The 25,914-nt window shown below is 40.1% G+C and overlaps 1 protein-coding gene across 1 annotated transcript in view; it reads right to left on the reverse strand.

Moving 5' to 3' along the window:
• Positions 1-6,867: 6,867 nt before the first annotated feature.
• The window catches only part of LOC139216715 (voltage-gated potassium channel KCNC1-like), a 57,626-nt gene continuing 38,579 nt past the window's right edge, over positions 6,868-25,914 (reverse strand). The window contains exon 5 of the mRNA XM_070847928.1: positions 6,868-7,019. Within this exon, the coding sequence (XP_070704029.1) occupies positions 6,868-7,019 (152 nt within the window). The remainder of the gene's footprint in view (positions 7,020-25,914) is intronic.

A 25,914-nucleotide genomic window follows, 5' to 3' on the forward strand; every position in this document is an offset into this window, starting at 1 on the left:
TGAATAAAAACCATGGACAGGGAAATTTTGGTAAGGAGGTATCTTGGGAGGAGAAGGGTCTCTCCTCTCTCTTGCAGAAGAGGAGTTGAGACAATGATGGAAGAAGCTGGATTTTTTTTTTCATGTCTTAGCATTAGTTCACAGTTACTGCTTCTTTTTGCATATATCTGATAAGCGCAGGGCTTTCAGAACAGTTCTCTGTGAAAAGAGAAGCAAAAGAAAGAAGAAAAAAATCATAAGCTACGATTGTTAATATGTTTCTCTTATCATAAGTCTCTCAAGGTTGATAAGAAAGCAGCTATACAAGACCTACTAGAAATGTAACCCCTCCCCATCCTGCAAAAATAAACTTTCCCACCCCCACCCCGCCCCATTACAGTACCTAACTTGGTCTCTTCTGACCAATAGCATCATAGCATTTTGGCATGCATAATGTCAGCCCGTTCCACCTCTTGCATTCAAAGAGGTGAAGATTTTTTGTCCTGCATGCTTTGTTAGTGCATATGTATGCGTCTAAACACACACATCCATACACACTCTTAGTAGTCTAAATGTTATATACACATTCATTAAGCTTCAGACTAAAATCTTATCAAACCTCCTCACATTATTAGTCATATCGGTATCCTTATTGCTTGCGATGGAAACCCATGCAGATTCATCTACAACACAAACTTTACATATGTACATCATCATGACAAAAGCGACCAATCAGCAGTGGCCTTGGGGGAAGTGACGGACACACTCAAAACAAGTGGACGAAGGGAAGGGAGAAGAGGATAAGGAGAGGATGAAGTGGTGAGCAACGAGAGACAGATTCAGTATAGAAACTAGAGTGTGTGTTTAAAATCTACATGTGTGCGTGTGTGCATTTGTGTGTGTGCCTGGTGTATTTGGGATTGATATGATTTTCCAACTGGGAATTTAATCTTGAACTCCCAGTGGATTAAAGCCTCAAAATCACTCATTCATACATGAATTAATAGCTAACTTAACTTCTGGCAAAGGGCAAAGAGACATCAGTTGAAAATTAACCTTTGGCTAACACTGGCACATTTACAACGATGGTAATCAATGAGCATGGTTCTGGAAAATTAAAAAAAAGTTGGACTACAGAGGCTTACTGGAAACTCAAGCTGGGCATCAGCTTGAGCCTGAGGCTTAACAGGAAACAGAAAAACCTGCAAGACCCAAAATCAGGGTCATACAAAGTTAAAGCAATGGCTTTGACATTTTGGGAAAAATGCTTTCTTCTTCGCTTTTAGCTTCACTTTCTTGCAGAGAGAGAAATGAGCAATAAATATAAGTTTCATGCCTGTGCATTGCAGAGCTAGAGCCGGAAGGCAATTACCTTAGATTAGCATAAAGACTGGAAGCAGGGGGAAACAGTTAGCCTGGGCCTAAAACGTCCCCAAATTTGCACATCAACACATCTAAAGCTCACTTATTCACATGGTGTATCTTTTTTGTTGGTTTGTTCAGATGCTAGCTGTTAAAACTAACAATATTTATTTACATTTTAATCATCAATATTCAGTAATTAATCAGCGTGGAGGGGGGGGGGGGGGGGCATGTGGAAACTACTACAGTTCTCACTGTCTGTGTGTTGATTTTCTCCACATTTCATTTCTGTGGAAGGCGCCGCACCTGCATAGGCTTCAGGTGTCACTGCCTGACCTGACCTCTCGCTCTCTTTTTTCAGGCAATGATTTGATAATCAGTTGTTACAATTGGTAAGACTTGACTATGTAAACACTTAGTTGGGGACACTCCTGTAAGGGTTACATGCTCTTACTGTTTCTTAGTGACCAGCAGCTGGGCAGAGTGACTTCCTGAAGTTTGATGCTGACCACTTTTACATTTGTCTGGTGTCCATTTCAAACAAACGAGATATAACGTGTTAATTAGAGGAGTTGGCTCGTGATGTTTGGATTTGGATAGAGCCAGGCAAGCTATTTCCTCCTGCTCCTAATGCTAAGCTAAGCTAATCACTATCTGGTTATAGCTCCAAAAGTAGCCCTCAGACATGACAAAGATTTTCTCATCTAACTATTGGCAAGAAAGCCAATCCATGTTTTCCTCTAAATATCAAACACATTCTTTGAAAACACAGTTCTCCTCATTTGGTGCCCTCACTTCTCAACACTCCCAGCTTGAAAAAAAGCAACAGGAAGAAGATACCTCAGAGCACAGACACAATATTTAGCTCACTAAAGTCCCATTTATGGGCAAACAGTGCTGTACAAATTTCCTCTGCATCTTTAAGTGCTTCTTGTCGAATGATATTGTGTTGAGTGTTCAGTGATAGTTCTTCTCTTATTTAATGCAAGGGTTAAGGTTTCCTGCCTTTTGAATGCTCTCTGTTACTTTCTGGAAGGTGAGAGTGAGAGATGAGGGCAGGGGATTTCGACACATGAAAAAACTTAACCATCAGACACACAATTACTATCTACAACAATGAGTAAGCATGACATTGTCGCTCTGAAGTCACATACATTTGTGCAACATCAGAAACAACAAGAACATTCTAAAAAAAAATGAAAAGAAAATTATATCCAGGAGAAAGAAACCTCAAAAATAGCTCAATAAAAACAGAAGAACACTCACTGACAGAAAGATGACATCATCATGTGATCACACACAGGTTGTTAATAATACCATCAAAACTAAACTGAAATTATTGTTCCTCTCTTTCTGTTTTGCAAAAGAAAAAAAGGAAGGAAAATGTATTTTTCCAAGTTGACATTTGTGCATCTCAGAACAGAGGTAGATGCAGGTCTGGGCACACACACACACACACACACACACACACACACACGCACGCACGCACGCACACACACACACACACACACACACACACACACACATCCAAACATCCATTTGCACACTTGTCATGTGTGCCACAGATCATAACATATGTGAACAGAAACACACAGACCACACTGCAGCTGTCTCATTTATCTACATTGCATATTTCTATGTTTGTATGCTGTCTCTGTTGTCATGGTTTCTCTCTTCTTCCCGTGTGGCGTATGTCGTCCACTCATCTACCATGGGCTGTCGCTCCAGTAGCCGTTCACGGTGCCCCCTACTGAGCGGCCGCAGCCAAAACAAAGAAGAGATGGACGGACAGAAGAGGAGGGGGGGGGGGGGGGGGTCGGGGGGTTCAGGAGGGGCAAAAACAGGGAAAGAAAGAGAAGCCAAAAAGGGAGAAAACTAAAAATATTGCCACTGGCTGCTGAGTCACACTGGAGTCAGTGCAAGTAGTAACGCTGTTGGCGGTGGTGGTCATGGTGATGGTTATGGGATGAACTCATGAGCTGAGGAAAACCTCACTTCTCTCACTCAGGCTAAGTAGTGATGTCCAAAATGTTTTCAGAAGAGCAAAAACCAATTACCCCGCCACCTAAAAGGAATAGGTCAACATTTTTGAAATTCTGCTTTCTTTCCAAGAATGATGTGGAAGATGGATATCAGTGTCAATGTCTGTGCATTATGTATGAAGATAAAGCCAGGATGTGGTTAGCTTAGCCTAGCTTAGCCTAAAGCAGGGGGAAGCAACCGGCCTGGGTCTGTTCAAAAACATACCTACAATTTGAAAGTCACAAATTAACGCAAGGTAACTTGTTTGTTAAGTGTAAAAACTAGAAAAGGTTTGGTTTTAAAGTGAATTACAAGTTGGACCTGTGTCTCAACAAACAACAGTTTATCTTATGTTTGCATACTGAGCAGGTTGTCAGACAAAAGGTTGCTGTGGAAACCTGGCAACCTCAATGTCACAACAAGACCCAGAAACAACCAGATCTCACAGAAATACGTGAAATGACAACAATCTCTTAACGCTGCATTTACACTGTATCTATATTCTATGTCACATGTGGCAGTTGGAGAGCATAATGGTACCATACCTTCGTTGACATGGTAACAAAACTAAACTTGTGGTTAACATTGTAAAAGGGTTGCAATTTGGTTAGGTTTAGGAGCCAAAACTACTTGGTTAGGTTTTGGAAAAGATGATGGTTTCGTAAAGTGTTAAGAGGTTGTGGTCATTTCATGTGTTTCTGTGTGATCAGTGTGCCCTGAAAAGTGTTGCACCGCCACAGCATCTGGCTGTTGTTCATCATGAAAGACTTTCAGCCATTTAACACCACCTAAAACAACAAATTGTCCTTTGTTGTCACATTTCTGTTTGTGCACTGGTTAAGAAGACAAGATAGGCATTTGTTAATGAGTGAGCTTTACTTATTTATTTTGGACAGAGCCAGGCGAACTCTTTCCACCTGCTTTCAGTCTTGCTGCTAAGTTAGGATAACCACATCCTGACTCCAGCTGTGTACTTCACACAAAGACATCAATCTTTTCACCTCATTTTCACAAACAAAGCGAATAAGTATTCTTTGTATGGTTCCTTTAAACCTTAGCTAATGACTGAATGAAAGCACAACAAAGAAATGAGTGGATTGTTGCTTTTTTGTAGCTCAGCCTTGTACTGAGAGCCCAGGTGAGAGCACACGGAGAACAGGTGAGAAGTGATAGTGTGATAAAGATCAGACCCTACTGCTTCAGTTTCCATTACAATGTCACCCTTAGAGCTAAAGGTCAGTTCATTAACCATGTTCACCTACACTTGATTTATTTTCATTTTCCTATAGCTGCTTTTGTCTTTTTATTTTACAAAACATCTTTCATGCATCAGCTCTGCAGTGTTACTTGAGTAACAGCTCAGCCAGTAAAACTCTGCTCTTTATTCCCTTACTGACTGGCCCTCCCCGAGCATCCCATAATCCCCTTTGACAGTGATTCCCAACCTTTTCATCTTTTAACCCCTTAAAACCAACACACTGTAAATTCTCAGTTCGGGGCCATAGCTACCGCTGAGGACATTGAAGTCATGTCCTCTGTCTATATTCTGGAAATTTGGGATTTTTGGCAGCTTGGGATACAATTACATTTGGCAGATAAACACATGGTGGAGAAACAGCTGATGAGGAGCCTCGTCACATTCATTCATGAAACAGAAATATCTGGTTTCTATTGCGTTTTCCACTGTTTGAAGTTTAACTGGAGCTCTTTTAATGATGTCATCTCTTTTTTTCTTGACTGGAGAATTCCCTCACATTCTTTATCTCGATGAACCATTTGCTAATATGTCAGTACAGGATGGAAACATATATTAATTCGTTAATTCCCATTTTCCTTTGAAATTTCTCTGGTAATTCAATAAAATTCATACAAAATTTGGATGATATCTCTAGTTGCATCGGGTTGTAACTACTTGTACAATGGGAGCTCACATGGTTAATTCAGCATAATGTACAGTTCCATAATGGAAACGTACATTAAAGCTTCCTCAATATATTTATGGACTTGGACTTTGTATCAACAGCAAACAGCATCAACAGCAGCAAATTAAAACTGAGGCTCCTTCCAGAAATATGATGAAAAACACTGGTAATAAAGGCATGTTTTTAATATTGGCCTAATTCACACAGTGTTCTGCTTCTGAATCTGCAGCATTCAGAGAATTTACAGTACGTCTGTTCTCCCATAGAAGAATTGTTACTTCTCAGATTGCTTTGTTTGAAAACTTAAGGTGCTTGGAAATTTAGAAATATGCAGTAATTAATAAGCAAAAAGCAAAGATGAACAAAAATAATAATTTTAAGTTTCATAAATATATTTGGCCTAATTTCATTTCATTTTAATAATTTCTCAACTGCTTCAGGTTTATCTTACAACTCCTCTGGGGCTCCAGGATGGGAACCACTGTTCTACGACCTACATCCCAGCCTGACAGAGATATTCCCCCACTGTCCACGGTAAAAAAATATTTTTTCATCAAGTTCTCCTGCAGTGTATCCTGTGAGTGTTGTTAGCACAGCGTTTAGGTTCTGAGAGGAATCCAACGCCTGAGGAGGAGGCAGGAAAAAGAGGAGGAAGGGACGCTGCCGCGTTTATAAGCTGCTTATGGAGGTACTGTGGAGTCTAATGGAACTCCCTCTCTCCTCTCTCCTCTCCCTCTGTACTAAAGGGATACACTAAGAACAAACTATGCGTGTGTGTCTGTGTTTGTGTGTGTTGATGCATGTGCAAGTTTCCACTTGTGTAAGAGATGTTTCATCTAAATGTGACACAAAGAACTCAACATCTACAGCCTACATGGCTTTTTTTTTAAAGGTGCAGAGGTGCTACAGTTTGGGGATTTCCTTTTCAGAAATATGCTTTTAGTGTACAAAAATGTCTTTGTTTTTTCAATCTACTAGTAAGTATAGTGTATGTTCTTATTCTGGATTCTCATGAGTAAAAACATGCATGCTGCAATATGTTAGTGTCAGTGAGTGTGTGGATGTGAGCATTCTGAGGCTTCATATTAAGTCTCTTAGTCATAGCTACTCTTAAGTATCAGTCTTAAAGCATTGAAGTGCAAGTGCAGTCGAGATACAGGCAAGAAGTAGCACAGGGAGGTAAACTAACTCAACTATCGTATCAGTCTAAACTAACCTAGACTCTATCCCTGTTAGTAAGGCAGGTGTGTTAGTGTGTGTTTGTGTATCTTAAAATACATTTGCTTAAGCGTCTATCTCAGCTTAGTCAGTAAGGTTTAGCTATTCTGTGGTTTTAAAATAGGACTCTCTAGTGCCCAGAAGCACTCTAATTCATTGTTTCTATCAAGAGGAAAACATGAGAGTAATGGTGATGAAAGAGAAGCTAGGATGAATCAAATGTCCATGAGACACTCCTTTCATGTTGATGCTTTTGTTTCCTTCACATGTTACCCAGAAAAAAAGAAGAAAAAAAAACATTTCTATATTTCATTGTTGCTGTTGTTGTTGGCATTTTGTTGTTTGTGATTCCCTGTCGGCTATGCTACAAGATGGAGGGAATGGGGGAGTGGCATCGCCTGAGGCCAGGCGGCTCAAAGGGCTCGAAGGTGGAGTTGGTGATGGGGGTGAGGCGCAGCGGGGCGCCCGTCATCCCGGAGATATTATTGAGACTGCGCGACTTCTCATAACCCGTGGCTAAATGAAGATGACAAGCACAGGTAGAAGGGCAGAGGTTATGAAGAGTCATTCATCATATTAGCAAATGAAACAGTCAGCATGATTGTTTTCATGGCAAAACGTTGAAATGTTAGTGGAAATGTTATTGAATGGAAAGTGATATTTTCAGTTATGTTATGTTATGACAGCATTGCACATTAGAAATTAGCAAATATAAAACCATTTGTTACAGTTACAAGCATTTGTAAATGAAACAAAGTTGAAAAAAAGAGAGATAAATAACTCAAAACAAAACCAGCCCAAACCAAGTAAAATATTTCAGACCAAAGGAGGAAGTTAGAAAAAGACAGACAGACAGATGGACGGAGGGACAAACAGATGGACAGACAGACAGAGACAGGACAAAACAGGAATATTGGTTACGAAAATCAGCTATCACTTGCCACAATATCCCTTAGACACCTAGGGGTGGCGCTCTGTGGCACCAAAACGAACTGTATAGGGGGGGAGGGGGGGATGCACTAGTCCAGTGGATGTACACAAAGCCCCTCGATCTAAACACATCCCGTAAGATTTTTGTACTTGTACATCCACTGGACTACCTGATCTGAGATTTCCAAAAGCACATCACATTGTACACATTGTCCAGGAACAAGACACACAGCTGGACTTGAAGGTTTAATGATTTTTTGGGAAACTCAGAGCAGCTCAGGTGGGTAAATCATCTGGAGCTGAGCGCAGCTAGTAATACACACAATCCTCCATGTCAGCACTCCAATCTTTAAGGAACTTCACTTCACTGAAGTGATCATTTTGATCTCAAAGTCCAGGTGGTTTAGCCAGTCTACCAGAAGGAACAACAGGCTGCTATTAACAGAGAGACAGTTTCAGTTAGACAGAAAGACAGACAGACAGACTGACTGAAGACAAAACCCTCTCTAAGGTCAGTGACAACTATGTGTTTCTCTTCATTTAGAGGGCACAATTTAACAAGTGTAAAGGTCCACAGCCATGCACATGTAGATTCTTAGCAGGTTTAAAGTTTCATGTTCACCATCTTAGTTTAGTGTGTTAGCATGCTTTAACATGGGAGATGGATTTTATTCTTGAAAAATGTTTCCAAACATTTAAAGGAAAAAAACCTGAGAAATACGTAAGAAGTGGAATTAGGATTTTAGGATTTGTTGTTGATATGTCTGAGAAAAACTAATATTGGGGTGATTAATTGGTGTAGCTCTGACTTTGATATTTGAGAATGATTTATATTTTCATATTAAGACACAGAGTCCTGAACAGCTAAAGACACACTTCAAAAAAAGAGAACTTTCCAGAATAATTTTCTGTCTGCCCTCAAGTCAAAGACAAAGCTGTCATTACTGGCAGCCCTATGATAAAAATCCTACAGATCCCAGTGCAAATGCTGACAGTAGGAGCTCCCACAGGGGGCGCTGTGCTGTGATGGGCTCAGATAGTAAAGAAAAGTATCCATCCACACATGTAACTATCTTCTCTGAATTTCTTTATATTACGACCCAACCTCACACAGAGTAAATATATCAATGAAAAACATAGAACAAAATAAATCATACTTGATGAGATCTGAAAGTCTTAATTATGAGAGAATGTCACCAGTTATTTTACTTTTTTTGTTTTTTGGGCAAAGTAAACTGGAATTATTGACTGTCTCTGGGTGCATATCAACTGCTTTTATTTCTGTCAGGGACTTGAACTGTCCCAAGTGAATGCCACTGATTGGAGTGTCACCCAGAACAGAAATCAGGGCTGGATTTCCTAAAATAACTTCAGCATATTTTTGAATTTTTGAATATGATTTGTAGGATAATAGTGTAATGTAGTAAGAGTTCAAAAAATGGTGCCTTCTCATTCATTTCAGTGAGACCACTGCTTTACCCCAGTGGCTCTGGCAACAAAACACAGATTAAATCAGCAAAAAAGTTCAATGGGGCTAAACTTTTTGCTGCAATGTGATGTGTAATCATCCAGCGATGCACTGTGTAGCCAATCAAATATGTGGTACAGCACATTTCCAGTAGATTATGTTGTAATCCCCCTAACAGAGAGTTAGTGTCCTGTCAAAGCTTAGCAAGTGTAATTTGGCCCAGCAGGCCCCTCATTTCTCCACATGCAGTGTGTATGGAGCTGTGGCATAATCAGTATATCAAAAGGTTGGTGTGGAGTGTGGAGTGTGGTGTCTCTTTTGCCTTTTACAAAACCAAAAACACCACAGCAAAAGTTTATGGAAAGATTAATCTGCCAGCTGCTAACATCAGCATGTTGGTTAACTCTCTCAGCTGGAGAGGGCGTTTTCAGTGAACTCTTCTTGCAGCATTAGCGTTAGCTTACAATACAGCTGATCAGCTAGCAACATCCTACAGGAAATAAGAAATAAGAGGCCATTTTTATCTATTTCTGTGTTTAATCGAGGAGCCATTCTTTTGAAAATGACCTTCAAACTCATGGATCTGGTTGTCATATCACAAATATAGCCCCTTGTGTTTGTGTAATACAGTGTTGTTTTCTCTCTAGCTGTCTGGTAAAGCTGCCCTTCAGTTTTTATACCTCCTGCTCTGAGGACAACTTCAAAACTTTGCACATATGGGTATTTCCCTATTGTTACTGTATAGCAAGATACCACCCCCACTCCCATAACACTGTCACTGTTGTGTAGCATCAATACATTCAAAGAAGGGCTTCTTTAAGTCACAGGGGTTATTGTGTACCCATTTCCAAGAGCAACGTTGGCATTATGCTCTACCATGATGGATTCCCTTGTCTGTGGTTGAATATTGCCACAACTTGCTGCTTTAGCAATTTTGTCACTGTCATTTCTCAAGACACAAATGTAGTGATGTCCGAGTTCACGTGTTGTTATCGCTGCTTTTAGCAGCCACGTGTAAAAACACATGTTGTCCTTGGACAGTCGAGAGATGAGCTGACAGTAAAGTATCTAAAGGGCATCTTTGCTTTGCTCCCTCATCACGAGGGCTACAACAATAAACAACTACAAATCAATACCTACATAACCCTCCAACACATGATACACCAGAGTTTTTAATTACTCATCAGCGACTCTCAGAAAGGATTTGCCCTTGTGAGGTTTTTCTGGAATCAGTTTCAACTCTGCAGAAACTAAAGTTGCATAAAGAGGAAGTGAGACATTCATGTGACACCCGCATGCAAGGGCAAACACACCGAACAGTACTTTGTAAAATATTCTGCTGAGAGAGCTGTTACCTCATCTCACAGCTTTCTGGAACAGGATTGGATAAGAGGTAAGTTTGCTGGTGTGCTTTTTCTTGATGATCTCTGAGGGTCTTGTTGTATTAACCCCCCAAAATCTATCTTTTAAGCAACAAACCTCACCTTCTGTAGCCCTGTAGCCCATGGTTAGTTACAATGGATTCTAACAATGACAAGGACCCAGTTTTACATCCCGTATTAACACACAATCTGAATGTGAAAATGTTACATGAATATGCCCAGAATGCGTCAGCCAGACCAGATCTGGCCCACATTCTGATCAGATCTCAGCCATGAGTGTACATGACATCTGTACAGTCTGACCAGTAGCTCCAGACAGAGTTGTGTTAAGTCTGATAATTGTACTTAAGTGGTGTCACTTAAGTCAGGATCTGTTGGGTCTGAGGAGTACAACTTTCAAGATTAAAAAAATGTGTTGGTGTAGAGTTAGAAATGAGTCCTCTGAGCAGACTTCTGCTGCCTGCCGTTCATCTCCGGTGCAGAATAGAGGCTCCAGGTAATATTAGTCTTTGCAGGCAGAATGGATACAGAGTGTTGTATGCTCGACAAATTGTAAAACCCCCTGAGACAAATTTTGATTTGTGAATTTGAGCTATATAAAAAAAAACCTGACTTGACTGTCATTTCTGCATCCATGTCCCTGCCCCTGTGACCTACATTTTGTCCTCTATGTCTGTGACGTCTCTGAATGCTGTGTGTGCATTCGCTTTTGGACTATGTCCACACTTTAGAGTAGAAGTAATGTTAGTCAAGTTAGCAAGGCTGCTGAAAAGCATTGGTACTACTGCAAACGGTAGGAGCAGAGCTTGAATGGTCCTTAGAGTTAGATTGCTGTTTCCAAGGTCAAGAATGACTTTCAATCTCAACATTTAAGCCAACATGGAGGAGTCCTTAAAACCATCAGACAAACAGAGATTTGAATGTGTGCAGTTCCATGACAACTATGATCAACCTTGTGTCAACTACCAAAAAGTAGCCTTTGCATGCCTATGGGTCTCGCCTTGTATGTTGCAGTGGTCCCTTGAGAGTATCCTCACTTTTCTTGATTTAAAACAGGTAATATTTGTTTGCCTACCTAATTTGTATATAGGGATCCAATTACAATGACTTCAGAATGGTGACATCCAAGAATGCTTTCCATTTTTGACATTTTATTTGGGGGGAGTCCTTCCATATCCAAATCAAGGCTCTGCTGTGCTGTACAAATTTGTCATATTGGGCTACTGTATATAAATAAAAGGGACATGGGAATAACAGGAGTAAATGCAAAGGCTCATGATCAGACATTATTATCCAGATCATGCATTAAGATACAGATCATGTGCTGAAGTCAGAAGGATGCAGGATATGCAGTTTATTTTTGGATGCAAAAAGGCACAACTGAAAATCCTGTTGAGAAGGTTGATCATTTTGACAATGGACACAAACTGATTTACTGGTATAATGGTATGGTACAATATATATGTGTACTATAGTATGAAGTCTGTGGTGCTTTTGCTGAATTGGCCGATTAGAATGAATGTAGGATGTAAGATACTCCTCAAACCTCAGGAGTCATTCTGGGTACTGGATACCACAGAGACAGATCTGGGTCACCATGTTCTAAGGGCCTGGCTAGTCAATGTGCTGTATGTGTGTGTGTGTCTGTGTGTCTGTGTGTATGTGGCACATGTGGGTTAAAATGCAGAGTATTAATATAGCATTACATTCTTCTTATGAAAACAGCAAATATGGTGTCTCATTTTCTCAAACAAGTGTGTGCGCTAAGTTTAAATAGTAAACAGCATGTGTTTGTGTGTGTGTGTATCACTCAGAATATCAATCTGAAATGAATGACCGATGTCATGTCAGCTTCATATATGCTTTGTGTATCTGGGATTGTGTTTGTGTATTTGTGCATGTTTACTGTGTAACAGCACACATTCTGCTCTGTTTAAATAGCTGTGTTTGCAACGTCAAGGCCTGTAACCACAGGAATAAATCAGCAGCACTGCGGCTCTTAGCTGATTGCGACACACACACACACACACACACACACACACACACACACAGATACTGAGCGGTTGATTGGGATCAATAACCTACAGTTTCTAACATACAGCAGCAGCTTGTGACCTGTAGTCCCTGATCAGGACGGATCATCACAGATCTTGTGAATATGATTCTGATTAGGAGCACAGATCAGCCTGACCAACATTTACCACTAAGAAAAAAGATCGACAAACAAAAGCAAGACACATTCGGTATCAGCACATGTCCCACTGCTTTATAGATTCAAATGCAGTGGCTGCGTGGCTCTTACTGTATACAAAGCTGAGCTGAACGGTGCTTAGCATCTATAATGAGTGCCTCTCTGCAGTTTGCTCAGCAGCACATGCAGCATCAGGCGGCTTCAGCTATGATCTGCCACTTAATGTGTCTTGTGCTCGGGGCCTTTGAAGCTACTTCATCTTGTATTATCCCGCTGCTTCATCTGATGGGATGTCTTCATTGACCGAATGGCTTTAATCATGTACTGCACAACGTTTCTGGGAACTGCTACAGTAATGTGATTACCTTTGCAGCAAAGTGTGTCAAGACTCACGCTTTGTCATTTGCACCACAGATTTTAAGAAGACTGTGGATGGTTTAGCACTGAAGCTGCAGGAAGAAACAGCAGTTTTAAGGTCACAGTATAACTCTGTGTTACGTAAATGACTCAGTGATCGATACTTTTGTTATTAGTTTGTCCTGTGTTTAGAGTCAGTGCGCCACACATGACAGAGATGAGTTTACAGAAATGAAAATAAAAGCCACTATCATCCTTGTGTTCCCTGTGCTAAGTGGAAACCATTCTCTGCTCTCTAGGCCTCATATCCAGTTGAGATTACATTTAAACAAACCTATGAATTCTGATCAGACACTAATCCAACTCTTGTCCAAATTAGTTCAGATATTCAGTATTTAAAGGCTGAGTTGGATGATTTTACTGTTTAGCTTCCATAATGTACAACCTGTCTGACAGCTCACATTTCTTTAACAATGTCTTCATGAGATCTCAGCATTTATTTTGGTGAGTTCCATCCAATAACAACTGATAGAACTGAAGCCAGAGCAATGCACATAAAAACCATTTCCTTTCCTAATTATTACATAGGGCTTCTGACTTGACGGCTGATGGACTCACCTGCTGTAACAGGTGTCCATTTCAGTGCTCCAGTGCTTCATTTGATCTAACTTGAGCCACCATATGTACCAGTAATAATTATGTTACTTCTCAACTCTTTTCACACCACATCCAATGATTCTGACGAAATGATTCTGCTGATGTTACCTGTGTTTTAGGGCTGCCACGGTCTCGTGCAACTCACAGTGCTGCACACACTCCTGCTGTGTGCTTTTGTTTGAGATGCTGCTGCTGCTCCTTTTAGTCATCCCAGACTTCAGCCAATCTTATTATTCAATTCAACAATCTTATTAATCATTAACGGTTAATTATTATTACTATTATTGTTGGTGTTATTATTGTTATTATTAGTAGTATTATTATTATACAGGGAAAGATTAGCATGTCTTTGATTTTTGTTAACTGCTAATAAATAAAACAATTTGTCAAGAGTAAAATTAAAATGGACTTTGGTTAAATAGATTCCAGACCAACTTGCCTGGCCTGTCTGAACTGTACTTCGACACGAGGTTCTAGTCTGGACTATTTTCCAGGCAAGAGTATCATCATTTGTAGAGTTAAAGGGGTACTTTATTTAGCACTTGGAAAGCCCCTTTAAGTCTGGCTGGGTGGAGCAAAATCAAAGTAAATAAATGAAAGGTAATATGCAATGGAATTAGTGCAGCTGATACTACAATCCCACTTAACTAGGGTTGGCTAGTTGTTTGAGTTGTGATCCAGGTTTGAACTAAGCCTATAAAAGCATGTAGCTATTAAGCCAAGATAGCTTGATTGAATCAACCAATGAGGGTATTTGTGACCACAGAACAGTTCTGTGTTTTCAAAACGTTGGTTTCTGATTGATTCTCTCCAAAGCCAAAGCAAGAAGCTCAGTGAGCGCTTACAGTGTAGCAGCATATCTGTCAGCTGTGCCGTGATGGGGGCTGATGTACATACCTCCGAACAGTCAGACTTTAGTAACACAACGCAGGGGGAGAGACTGAGGAGGATAGCCTGAGGATGGGATGGATACACCAGTGTTAGAATGGGATGGGGAGACATGAGGGAGGAGGAAAAGGAGGGAGGAACAAGGAAAGATGGGAAAAGGAGGAGGAATGAGAAGAACCGGGGAGAGTGGATGGAATGGGATGAGTTCATTGTGATTGCACACACCGCAAGTGTGAAGGACCTGTGAGCGTCAGTATTTCATTTATATTTGCTTTAATAATTAGAGACCTACTGACTCTATGTGACAAACTGAACTTTAATTTGTTTGACGCTAACTCTGGGGTTATTGTATATGTTTTTACTATCAATAAATCTTATGAAAAGACCAAAACCAACTATTTTTGAAATTCAGTAACTTTGGTTAAAAAAATACCAATGACTTTGTGTTTCTAGTGCCAGCAAGGGGTGACATTATCTCAATGTCTACTAGATGATTTGGCACAGTTTTAGACATTCATGGCTCCCAGGCATATTCTATATGACTTTGGTGATCCTCTGACTTTTCCTCTAGTTGACATTTTTGGTTCTGCTTGAAATGCCTTCACACCTGTTTAATGGTTTGTCGCTAATCTTGGTTCAGACATTCCTGATCCCCTTAGGATGAATTCTGATAACTTTCATCTAGCACCATTATCAGGTTATAAAAATAATTTGGAGTTGCTTTACTTTGGTTTATGACCAAATACCTGCAAAACGAACGACATTCCCATCACCATCACCATCATAACTGTCTCTAGTGCTAATTAGCAAATATTAGCCTGTTAAAATGCCAAACTAAGATGCGACCATATGACTATTTAACCATAACTTCATAATATCAGCATGCTAACATTTTCATGTGAGCATGAAGATGTTTAGCATAAAGACAACACTTAGCTCAAATGTTGCTGCTGTGCCTACTGTAAGTACGTCGTCACTGTTCTAAAACAGCTGGACTGTAACAGCTGTACAACTGCAGTTTTTTATAAAAACAGGAGGACTATTTTCAGCTGCGGATTAATCTATATTTGGTGCCATAGTAAGTATTTGTGGAACAATGACAACAATGGAGTTCTATGATAGAGAAATATTCATTCATTGTTGGTTTGGTCTTTTCATGGGAAAAACTACAGACAATGACCAGACTTGTTTTTTTATTTCAATACTTTTTTAGACCTATCTGGAACATGTGAAAATGAAGAGTGACGGAAGGGTGGTGGTGGAAGGAGGAGCACAGGGAGGCAAAGGAGGGAGGTGGGAAAGTGGAGGACTTGGGGGCGAGGAAGAGTACACACAAGTGAACAACCAGGGCAAATATTATCCCAACAACAATCTGCATGCAAAAAAATACATCAACATGTGTTTCACTTTTAAGCAAAATGCTAATTATTTTAGTTCTTTGGAAATTATTGATAAAGTGTTTTTTACATATTGATTAAAACACACACACACAGGCGCACACACACACACACACACAGGCACATACACACACATACACACACACACACACACACCTTGAATTTCACTTGAAACCACATGTGGATTTAAGATTGTCAAGACATAATATTTGCATGAAATACAGACATATACAAATGCAATATCAACACATTGAACCAAAGGTTAAAAAGTACATCCATACATCCATATAACATGTATGTGTGTGACGTGATATAGCTCATTCAAAACTGAGATAAGAAGAGGACAAAAAGACAAAGAGGAAAGACACATCCACAGCAGTAGAATATAGGAAAGAAAAGAGTCTCATCGCTAAGTCAGAAGACCTCAGAGACACACATTAAAGATTACAGTTTGAAAACACAGATGAATATACAAACCATGGAAAACACATGCACATGCAGAACATTTAGAAGGATGAAGCAGGCAGTAGAACCTGAACAGATCCTACCACGCTAATGATGATCTAATAGTGAAGGTCCTGTTTACCCAAACACACAAAATGGATATTTCCCTTAATGAAAGTTATGACTAAGATACGAGGGGCGAGGGCAGAAAATAAAAAACATTATAAAAGTATAAGTAGAAAACCATATAAAGACAAATCATTCATTTTATTTTAGTAAATTTTACTTACTGAAGTTGCATCCAGTGTTTAACAAATATAGAAACTGTGCAGGTTGCATAAAAAAGTGGAGTTTCCATGGTAGTCTAAATGTTGAACAATTAGGATTCTATCTAATATCTCCAGTTGTATCAGAACATCGCTAGGAGGAATTGCTTTTGACCACCAGAGCGGTTCATCTATTTTAAGTGTATTTGCTTGCACTACTATCTGTAGTGTGTCTGTGTGTGTAGAGTGCTGAGGTCTCTCAGCCACGATAGAAATACACATTTTTACATGTTTACTGTTGTGCTTATGGGTCCAACACTGAACCGAGGATTTATTTGGAACATCCTACATTACTACTGTAGAATAGGTTCAAGATTGATGAGAGTGTACTGTATACTACAGCCCTGCTACAGTCTTTTAGGAGATCATTGCTAGTTTTGAGCATGAGCAACCCTGATCCAATCCTTACCGAACTCTATAGTCACTTGGGGACAATTCTCTAGACACCCCTGACAGAAGTAGAACTGTAGTTGCACGGTTTCAAATTCATAATTTCCGCTCTGTACACATAATCCACATAATGAAAAAGTTTACATTTTCCTCGGTCAACATGATTCTCCTCTTGACACTGTTGTGATTCAATTGTTGTAGTAGCACTCAGGAAATAAAATAATGTGAGTGCAATACAATAGGCCTCAGGGAATTCTGACCACCAATAACGATTAAACACCAGCCTAAAGGCCATCGATCATGATATGGAGAGAAGGACAGTGAAAGAAAAACAGGATGTGTGTGAATGAGAGATAAACAGAAGGAAACCTGGGGAAAATAAAGTACATTTAAGGTGGTATAAAATTGCATGTTGGTGTGGTAGAACTCAAAGGAGAGAGAGGGAGAGAGAGAAAGAGAGAGGGGGTGTCCTCCACTCTGTTATGGCGCAGAATATCTCCTTCCATCAATGAGCCTCTCAGTAAGACTCAAGAGTCAGTTCAGGCCAATGGTATCTGTCTGTCAATGAAGAGAATCAATACTATTTCTACTGAGGAGAAGGAGGAGGAGGACAGGGAGAAAAAGACAGAGAGAAAGAGAATTATGAGAGGAAAAAAAACAAGGGGAGACAGGACGGCAGTCAGCGAGAGCGTGAAACACAAAGCAAGGGAGTGATTAATGCAACATTTCATTCCTTTATTCGACCTCCACCCACTCACTGATTAGGTTTCCCAACGAAAGGGGAGATAGACGTGTACAGTTTCATAATGCAGAGTATGTCTGCTGCCTTTGAAACTAATGCAGTCAGGGGGGAGGGTGTAATGTGCCATCTTGGCCTTTGGAGGCACTAGCACTGCACCAACGTTTACTCCAGACCTACCTCTCTGCAGGTTTTTTTTTCTTTTCTGAAGGAGAGCAGGCAGCGTTCTCTTCTTTGCATTCTAGCAGGCAGGGCACTCTCCCTGATCATTTATCCAGTTTTGTACTGAGACAGCAAGAAACCATAACAAGCTGCAGAGTCACACAAAGACAGAGTTGTGGTAGGCTTATACCTGTTCTGGATGGCCAACTGCCAGACCATAATGTTGCTACTGGGTGATTTGCCAACCACCCAGATTACCAAATGTATATTTTTTGGCATCCAGCAAAATTCTCTCAATATTCCCTCCCGTTCTTCCTCCCACACTTGGCCAGCTGTGTAAAGTGGGACAATGATTGTGGGATTGTCTGTTTTGGGAAAGTAAGAATAATAGTCTGGCTCAGCACTCCATTGGAGACTCTGCTAGATTACCTAAAAAACACCATGCTGTCATTGTTGTCACGTTTTCTCTCCAACTCAGACAGATTCTACATGCAAAGGTTTATAAACGCTCTTTGAGTATATGCTCATTAGCATTGCTGCCTTAACTAAACTGATATCTGAATCTATGTGTGTTGCATGTATCAGACAGGGTGACTGTTGACCATCATCAGGCCAGATGCCCATTCTTCCCATCGTTCAGTGTCACTATGCCACTGCAGTAATGATATGCTGTTTGTCCACAGTAATGGTGCACAGTTTTTGGATGGGTGGAATGTGTTCCTACAGTGACTGTGCTCAGATTGTGATTTGGTGTGTTGCTCAGTGTATTTCTTCAGTTACTCACTATTTGCTTATTTTCAACCATTTACACTAAAAACTATTTATACCCCATAAATAAGCCATATTTGCTGTTTCATTTTCCCTGAATGGACGCTTATCTCTGGGAATCTGTGTGGGGTGAAACTAGCCCCTTAACAAAAATGGTAGCCGTGGTAATTTGTTTAAACCCTATAACTGGTCAATGTCTATGTTTTATCGACAAAGAACCTTAGGTGACCATATAAATAATGATGGTATTGTAATACTGCAAAACCTGGCCAGTGGAAGGTGGTGTTGTTTGTTGTGTGGTGTCGAACCAGGTGTTTATATGCCATCACCTACCAACAGTCAATCTTAGTTTTTCTTTTATCAAGAAGGTCTTTTCCTAAACTTAATCAAGTAGTTTTGATTGCCTAAACGTAACCAAACCATGGAGGGCACTGGATCGGAGAATGACGGCCATTTTGGAACATGATATTTAGCTGTTTCTGTTGGAGGAATCTTTCTACCACTCACATGGAGCCTCAAAGTATGCAGAGAGTCTGTAAAAACACCAGTGAGTTTAAGTGTGCACGATTAAAAAGTTTGTAATTTAAAAATACAAATGTAAAACGGTTTGTGTGACAGCAGACAAGCTGGTTAAAAAGTAACTTTACATTTACATTTGCCGTTCCCATTTACAGGGTTAGGGCTCACCTCTTATGAATGAAGTCAACTGAATATAAATATCAGTTGAGATTACTGGTTTACTGTTAATGTAGGTACTTAATCTAAGAAATTCTCCTACAGTACCTACAGTAACATGCTGGGGCTTGGCTCTCCAAGCATGAATTATCACATCTTTCTCCTTAAACCCATATTGTGTTGCTTGGCACTTTTCTTCCTTTTGGTTTAGATTGTCCTTGAACGTTGCACGCTGCCATTGTTTACCTCACAAAAGCTTTGTCTAACCATTTGTTTCCCTTAGCTTCACTGGGTGGTGAGTGAAATGCAGCCCACTGTATTGATATGAATCAATAATGCAATCAAACACCAAGCCTTGACCCAAAATGCTTTGCTGCACCAAGTCCCAGAATTCCCCTGTCCACTGTTTCCGTAGCAACAGCGAGGAGATAAAGAGAAAGTGAGCGAGCGAAAAGAAAGAGACACAGAGAGAGAGAGAGAGAAAGATAGAGGGAGAGAGTGAGTGGAGGGATTATGGGGTAATGATCAAAGGTTTGGAAAGTAAGACAGAGTGATTAGGAATGATAAAATAAACATGACATTCAAACATAAAAGACCAAAAATAACATACTAAACCAAAAAATAACAATTTCAATGAGGTGAAAGAATTATTTGAAATGATAAAACATATCATCACATTTCTAACACTAACATAGATAGATAGATAGATAGATAGATAGATAGATAGATAGATAGATAGATAATCAGCCAGGCTGACAAAGAGAGAAACAAAGTACGAGCGAAAAAGGTCCTCTTAATTGTTTGACCTCCTGTGACTTGTGCCCTTGAGCCAGGATCACCAAAAGGTCAAAGTATTGCATTTCACAACATAAAACCACGACCAAGCTACATACCAGGAACAAACAGGAATCCCTCTGGCAGGGGCGAAGCAAAAGTGGATGCTGAGGAGTTTCGCAATGCCACGCTTTTTTGTTACAGTGCTATCATTTTTATCATCATATTTCCGTCTTTTTGAAGCACAAGTAGCAGCTTGCGCCCCTGCCCAACTGCTTGCTCATACAGAGGACCAAGAGCCAGGAAAAAAAAGCAGAAGAAGTGGAGCAAAAAAGTTGCACAGAAGGGAAAAGGAGCGATACAATGCGATGCTGCCCTTTCGGAATGCCTTCGAAATGCTCGGGTCTTTCGTTCTTCCCGCCCATCGCAACCACAGATCCGGAATGTTGGATTACAGTGACAGCAGTGACATTAAGATCTGTAATTAATCCCATCCAAGTACAACACAATCTGTGATAATGTCAGCGAGAGGGAGAGAGGAAGGAAAGAGGAGTGTCATAGAGGGATTGGAAGAGAGCCCTGGTGGCACTTCTAAAGCAAAAGCCCGGCGACCATTTTGAAATGCTTGTGACTGCAAATTCTTAAGGTATGCTTGATTTATCTTGCCAAGAAACTTGGCTAATGGCAAATGTGAGAAGATAACTCGAGAAAAGATAAATAAAGCAAACACTTTTTCCCAGAGGTAGTCAGTTAATAGCATTGGAACAAACATTGAAAGCTTTTAGAGTGCAGACAGAAAGCTAAGAGGCCATCACAGCACAGCAAACAGTGCCACCACTATGCTGGTCACTACAGCCCTTCGAAGTTGCTCCAATACTTACCTGGATGTGTGTGAGTGCATCTTTTTGGGATTAAACATTTGTCTGTCTGTCTGTTTCCCTGCCTGTTCAGCTATCTGCTGGTCGTTCAAAGAACCTGCAAGATCTTGTGTGTTTTTGCACTTATAAAGAGTACGCGTTAGCTGTCGTGTTAGTTAGCTAACGTAGATCTTCGAAGCACTACAGTAGTCAGTGTTCCAGCCCAGCCTGACACAGTCAGACACACTCAGCTACAAAACACATGGCTTTCATTAGAAAGTGTGACGGGAACTTTTTAAAAAGCTTTTTGTAAGTCAGATATTCAAAGCTGTTCCCCAAAGGATCCAATCAGCCCGGGCCCATAATGCAATGGTTGGAGCCAAGTGTGCTGTAAAACAAATAGGTGCTTTCTGTGGGCTGTGCTGTAAAAACTGACCTGAGCTCAGTTCCAGAGGAGAGGACAGAGGAAACCGACCAACCAACCAATCAGCAACCAGCTCTCACTGGCCTGGTGGAGCAATGAGCCAACCAGTGCGCAGCAGCCGCTTTCACTCTGGCACCCATCCCAAAACAAACACATTTAACTGAGTCCCCATTTATTCCTTTAGTTTGATTCTGTTTTTCATACTTTTGTTATATATTTTGTGAAAAACTCACTCAGTATTTTGGTAGAAAATACTGAAGAAATTCCCGATAATATGGTTTGATTGATCTCGTAAGACGCTGAGTCCACTGTACGGTAGAATGTGCAGACAAAAGCAGTCGTAGCATAAAGTTTTGTCCACATATAAATTATGGAAAGACCAGGCACCATCTCCCCAAAAGCAGTTTGGAAATAAGACCCCCCTGGCCCATTTGGAGCAAGGTTGACCGTGGACACCAAAGTGCTTTCGGGGTAGGGGGTGGGGGGGGGGGTGGCATGATGGTGATTGTTTGGTTCGTGGCACCCCCCTATCTGTAAGTACCAGAGTGAGAAGAGACCGGGTGAGAGGAGGAGAAGGAGGAGGAAGAGGAGGAGCAGGAGGAGGGGAAGACAGCTACACACGAAATACAGACACACACACACACACACACACACACACAGAAGAGGACGGACATACAGACAGGAACAAAGAAAGAAAAAATAGAGAAACAGACAGACAAACGACAGATGGATAGTGTAACACAGACCAACAAGAGCCAACGTACAAACGCATGACCTGACACAACCTGGGGAAGGAGACAGTAACACAACAACAACAAAATAACAACAACAACAACAACAACAACAGCAACAGCACGCATCAGACATGGACCCGCACTGTGAGCTTTAACCTTTGGACCCACTCTGACCCCATGACCTGTTCTCACTGGTGGATACCACATACTGTAGGTGTAGATAGGGAAGGCATTTCTCTCTCTCTCTCTCTCTCTCTCTCTATCACACACACACGCATGCACGCACGCTTGCAATCACACACACACACAGATGAACAGTACATACAGCCATGCACACACAGTCAAGACTCACACAGTGTATCAGTTTGTTCAAGTGGTGCTAGGATGTGTGTGTGTGCATATCACAGTATAGATATTATTATAGTATTTTATTCATACTATAAATGTATCATCAATTTATTAATTTACATTTTGTAGAGAAATTATCACAAAAAAAAAACTCCCATGCATTTGCATGTCTGCTATCATCCAAAGAAGTGCACATCAGTAACTTCTCTCACTTTTACAAATGTGGCCCTCTCATCATCATCACCCAATCATCATTTTAGAAATTCTAAATAAATAAATACATTTCAACAATTATTTGATAGTAATGATAATAAGTGATAATAATTTCTCAAAAACAATGTAGAATTTATCATTTTTTGTCCAAAAAAAAAGTCCAATTGTGTGTGCAAAATTGAGACATAACTATAACTCAATATACTGTATATCTGTGTTGATATGTAATTTGAGTTGCTGCTGTACAAGGGGATGCTTATAAGAGCTATTTTCAAAATAATAGATAATCATCATGTACAATATGCAAATGATTATAATTATTCATTTACTAAATTGAGAAATGAACAGTAAAATACTAATGGTGATTGAAATGAATCCTTTGTGAATCAAATAAAATGGGCATGTCATATTCTTTGTGGGTGACAAAACACACACACACACACACACACACACACACACACACACACACACACACACACACACACACACACACACACACACACACACACACACCATGCATGTGCCCCCCCACCCTATTCACCAATATTATTCACCATATGTTCCTGAATCACACTTAAAAGCTTTACAATAACAAGCAACCTGCATGCACCTATGTACATTCAACCTGTGTTTGTAAATTGTAGTGATATAAAAAATGTGTGTATGTGTGTGTGTTTGTGTGTCAGGAGTTTTTGGTGTTGATTGTCATTGTGTTCTTTAACTACTACGGACGTATTCTGTGCATGTGCTGTAAAGTACATTTCCTTCAAATTCAGCTAATGCTGTCTTGTGTTTCCTGTCTTGCTCCTGTTTAGTTTAATCTGGCCTAGTCTAAGATCAATTAATTTAATCTAATCTGGTCTAATAACTAATAATAGTATTTTCAAATGATCTAATCTAATCTAATTATATCTCATTTACTCCAGTTTACCAATCTAATATTAGGCTACTCTAATATTTTTCCAGTTTTTAAAGTATCAAATCTACTCTATTATAATCTAGTCTAGTGTAGTTTAATTTAGCCTTTTGTAGTCTAATCTAATAAAGTCTGTTCTAATCTAATATAGTCTTGTCTAGTTCAGCCTTGTCTAATTGAGTCTAGTCTAATCTTTTATCTATTCTAGTCTAGCCCAATGTGATCCTGTATTGTAACATGAAACTAAACTCTAGTCTAATCTAATCTAATCTAATGTGGTTTTATCTAATCATTTCTAATCAATTAATTCACTCTGATGATCAAGTTTAATCTAATGTAATCTTTGGTCAGTCCATTCAGTAAAGGTTCCCACTGAGCTCAGGCAGCAGACATGTTTTTCACTGCTTGGTGCTGTGTGGATGTTTTACCTCTGTGTTTCTATGGTTTGATCCACGAGGAGGTGGAGTTAACACTGAGCTCCTGCTGTAGCAGAGGCCCCTCCGGCTTGAACCATTCCTCTCCCAGGGAGGATGTCACACTGCTGGACTCTGAGCCGTCTGTGTGTGTATTTTGGAGTGTGTTTGTGTGTGTGTGAGTTGGGGTAAATACCATGTGGAGAGCGTACAGAGGAGTTTATAGGGTGTGAGAGGTCAGGGGTTATATTTGAAAACAAAATGAATAATTTTAGAAGGTCAAGGTGACAGTCAGCAAGATGAGAGCAGGAAAATGGAGAGGAAAAATGATCGGAAAGGGAAAACCATTCGAGGGGACAGACAGCAAGCAGGGCAATGAGGATGAGGAGGAAAACAGGGAGAAGAAGATGCATTAGGGGAACAGGGTGAGTGGAGGAGGAGGAGGGCAAATGTGAACATGAGAGAAGACATGAGAAAGACCAGTATGGGGAGAGAAAAAGAAAAGAATGAATAGTTAATGAATTACAGCATGGAAAAGTGAGAAAAGTAAACTACCGAGTGAGATTCATAGAGTGACAGAGTGAGAAAGAGACAGATTGAGCAAAAACAATGAAGAAGCCTGATGTGGTGACAGAATGACACTTATCTGATCTGCATGTTCTGCCAGATCAGATTCAAAATACTGCAAATTTACACATGAAGTGTTTCATTTCAAAACAAGACACCCAGAGACAGAGATACACATTTGTAACATTAGTGTTGCAAAAAAAGTTCCAGTAAGCACATGATCAGTCAGGTAACTCTATCAGGATGATGGTGTTTTGTATTTTTCTTATTGTCAACTCATCAAATCAAATTAAAGGATGAGAGTCAACATTGAATGTATCTATTAACAAGTGTTGTGTGTGTATCAAAGCCTGATATAAATACCTTTAAATATCCTTGTCAGGCAAGTACATGTGATTTAAGCCATTTGAACAAACAACTGGTGCAAGTCTTACTCTGTTTTTCCATGGGATTTGTTGATAATAAAAGAAAATAGAGCAACAGTAAAGTTATCTGTATTCGGGGTCCTCTGTGTGTCCAAAATGACAGGTAATACTGTAGTCCCAATAAAGAACAGTGTTTTGAAATGAAACTGTATGTACACAGTTAAACACAAAGAACTGTTTCAGCTGTGTTGAGCACAGAGCACAGTACAAGCAGAAGACCAACGTTATCATGCATGCTTGTTGTGAGTGACTGTTAATAACCCACCTCAGTAAGGACTCTTCATGCAGAATCTTAATATTGCATCATTTGACCACAATTCACAAAAAACAGTCACAAATACTTTTTTATGTTACAGTAGAGTAAATGTAGTCACTTCAACATCAGCGCAGATGGAAGTGCTGCAGCAGCCTCTGCAGTACCTCTGCAGTACAGATGCAGGATAAATGCATGAAGGGGACTGCTTCTGCTACAGCTGTACTTTGAAGGTGTGAATGAGAAGAATCGGTGGATTATATATCAAGGCAATTCTTCGCACATTGATATGTTCTTTGTGCCACAAGAGAGAGCTGTTCATGGCGAAGGGAGTGAGCCTCATGGTGATGCTGAGCTGTCACTCAAAATAATGGAAGGGAGTGAGGGAGAAATGAGATGTGTATTTATGTCTGTCACTGAGCATGGCATAGTTTTAGGCTTTGAGAATACTTTTATTTTGAAATACAATCAAGTTCTGTGAGGACTTTTTGCTGTATCTATATGTGTGTCTGTGTGTAACACATTCTAGAGGTGCAGGAGGATGGACAGAATACCATGAACACCTGTGAAATGCATTCCCATTATTTTGTCCACCCTCTGTATGTATGTCTGTAATTGGGTATGTGCATGCTTGGAACATATGTGTCTGTTAGTTACATGTGTGTGTTGATGTTTTTGCACACTACACACTGTTAGCACATATCAGGACCATG

Source organism: Pempheris klunzingeri, chromosome 17 (assembly GCF_042242105.1).
Source record: "Pempheris klunzingeri isolate RE-2024b chromosome 17, fPemKlu1.hap1, whole genome shotgun sequence".
NCBI classification, from domain to species: domain Eukaryota; kingdom Metazoa; phylum Chordata; class Actinopteri; order Acropomatiformes; family Pempheridae; genus Pempheris; species Pempheris klunzingeri.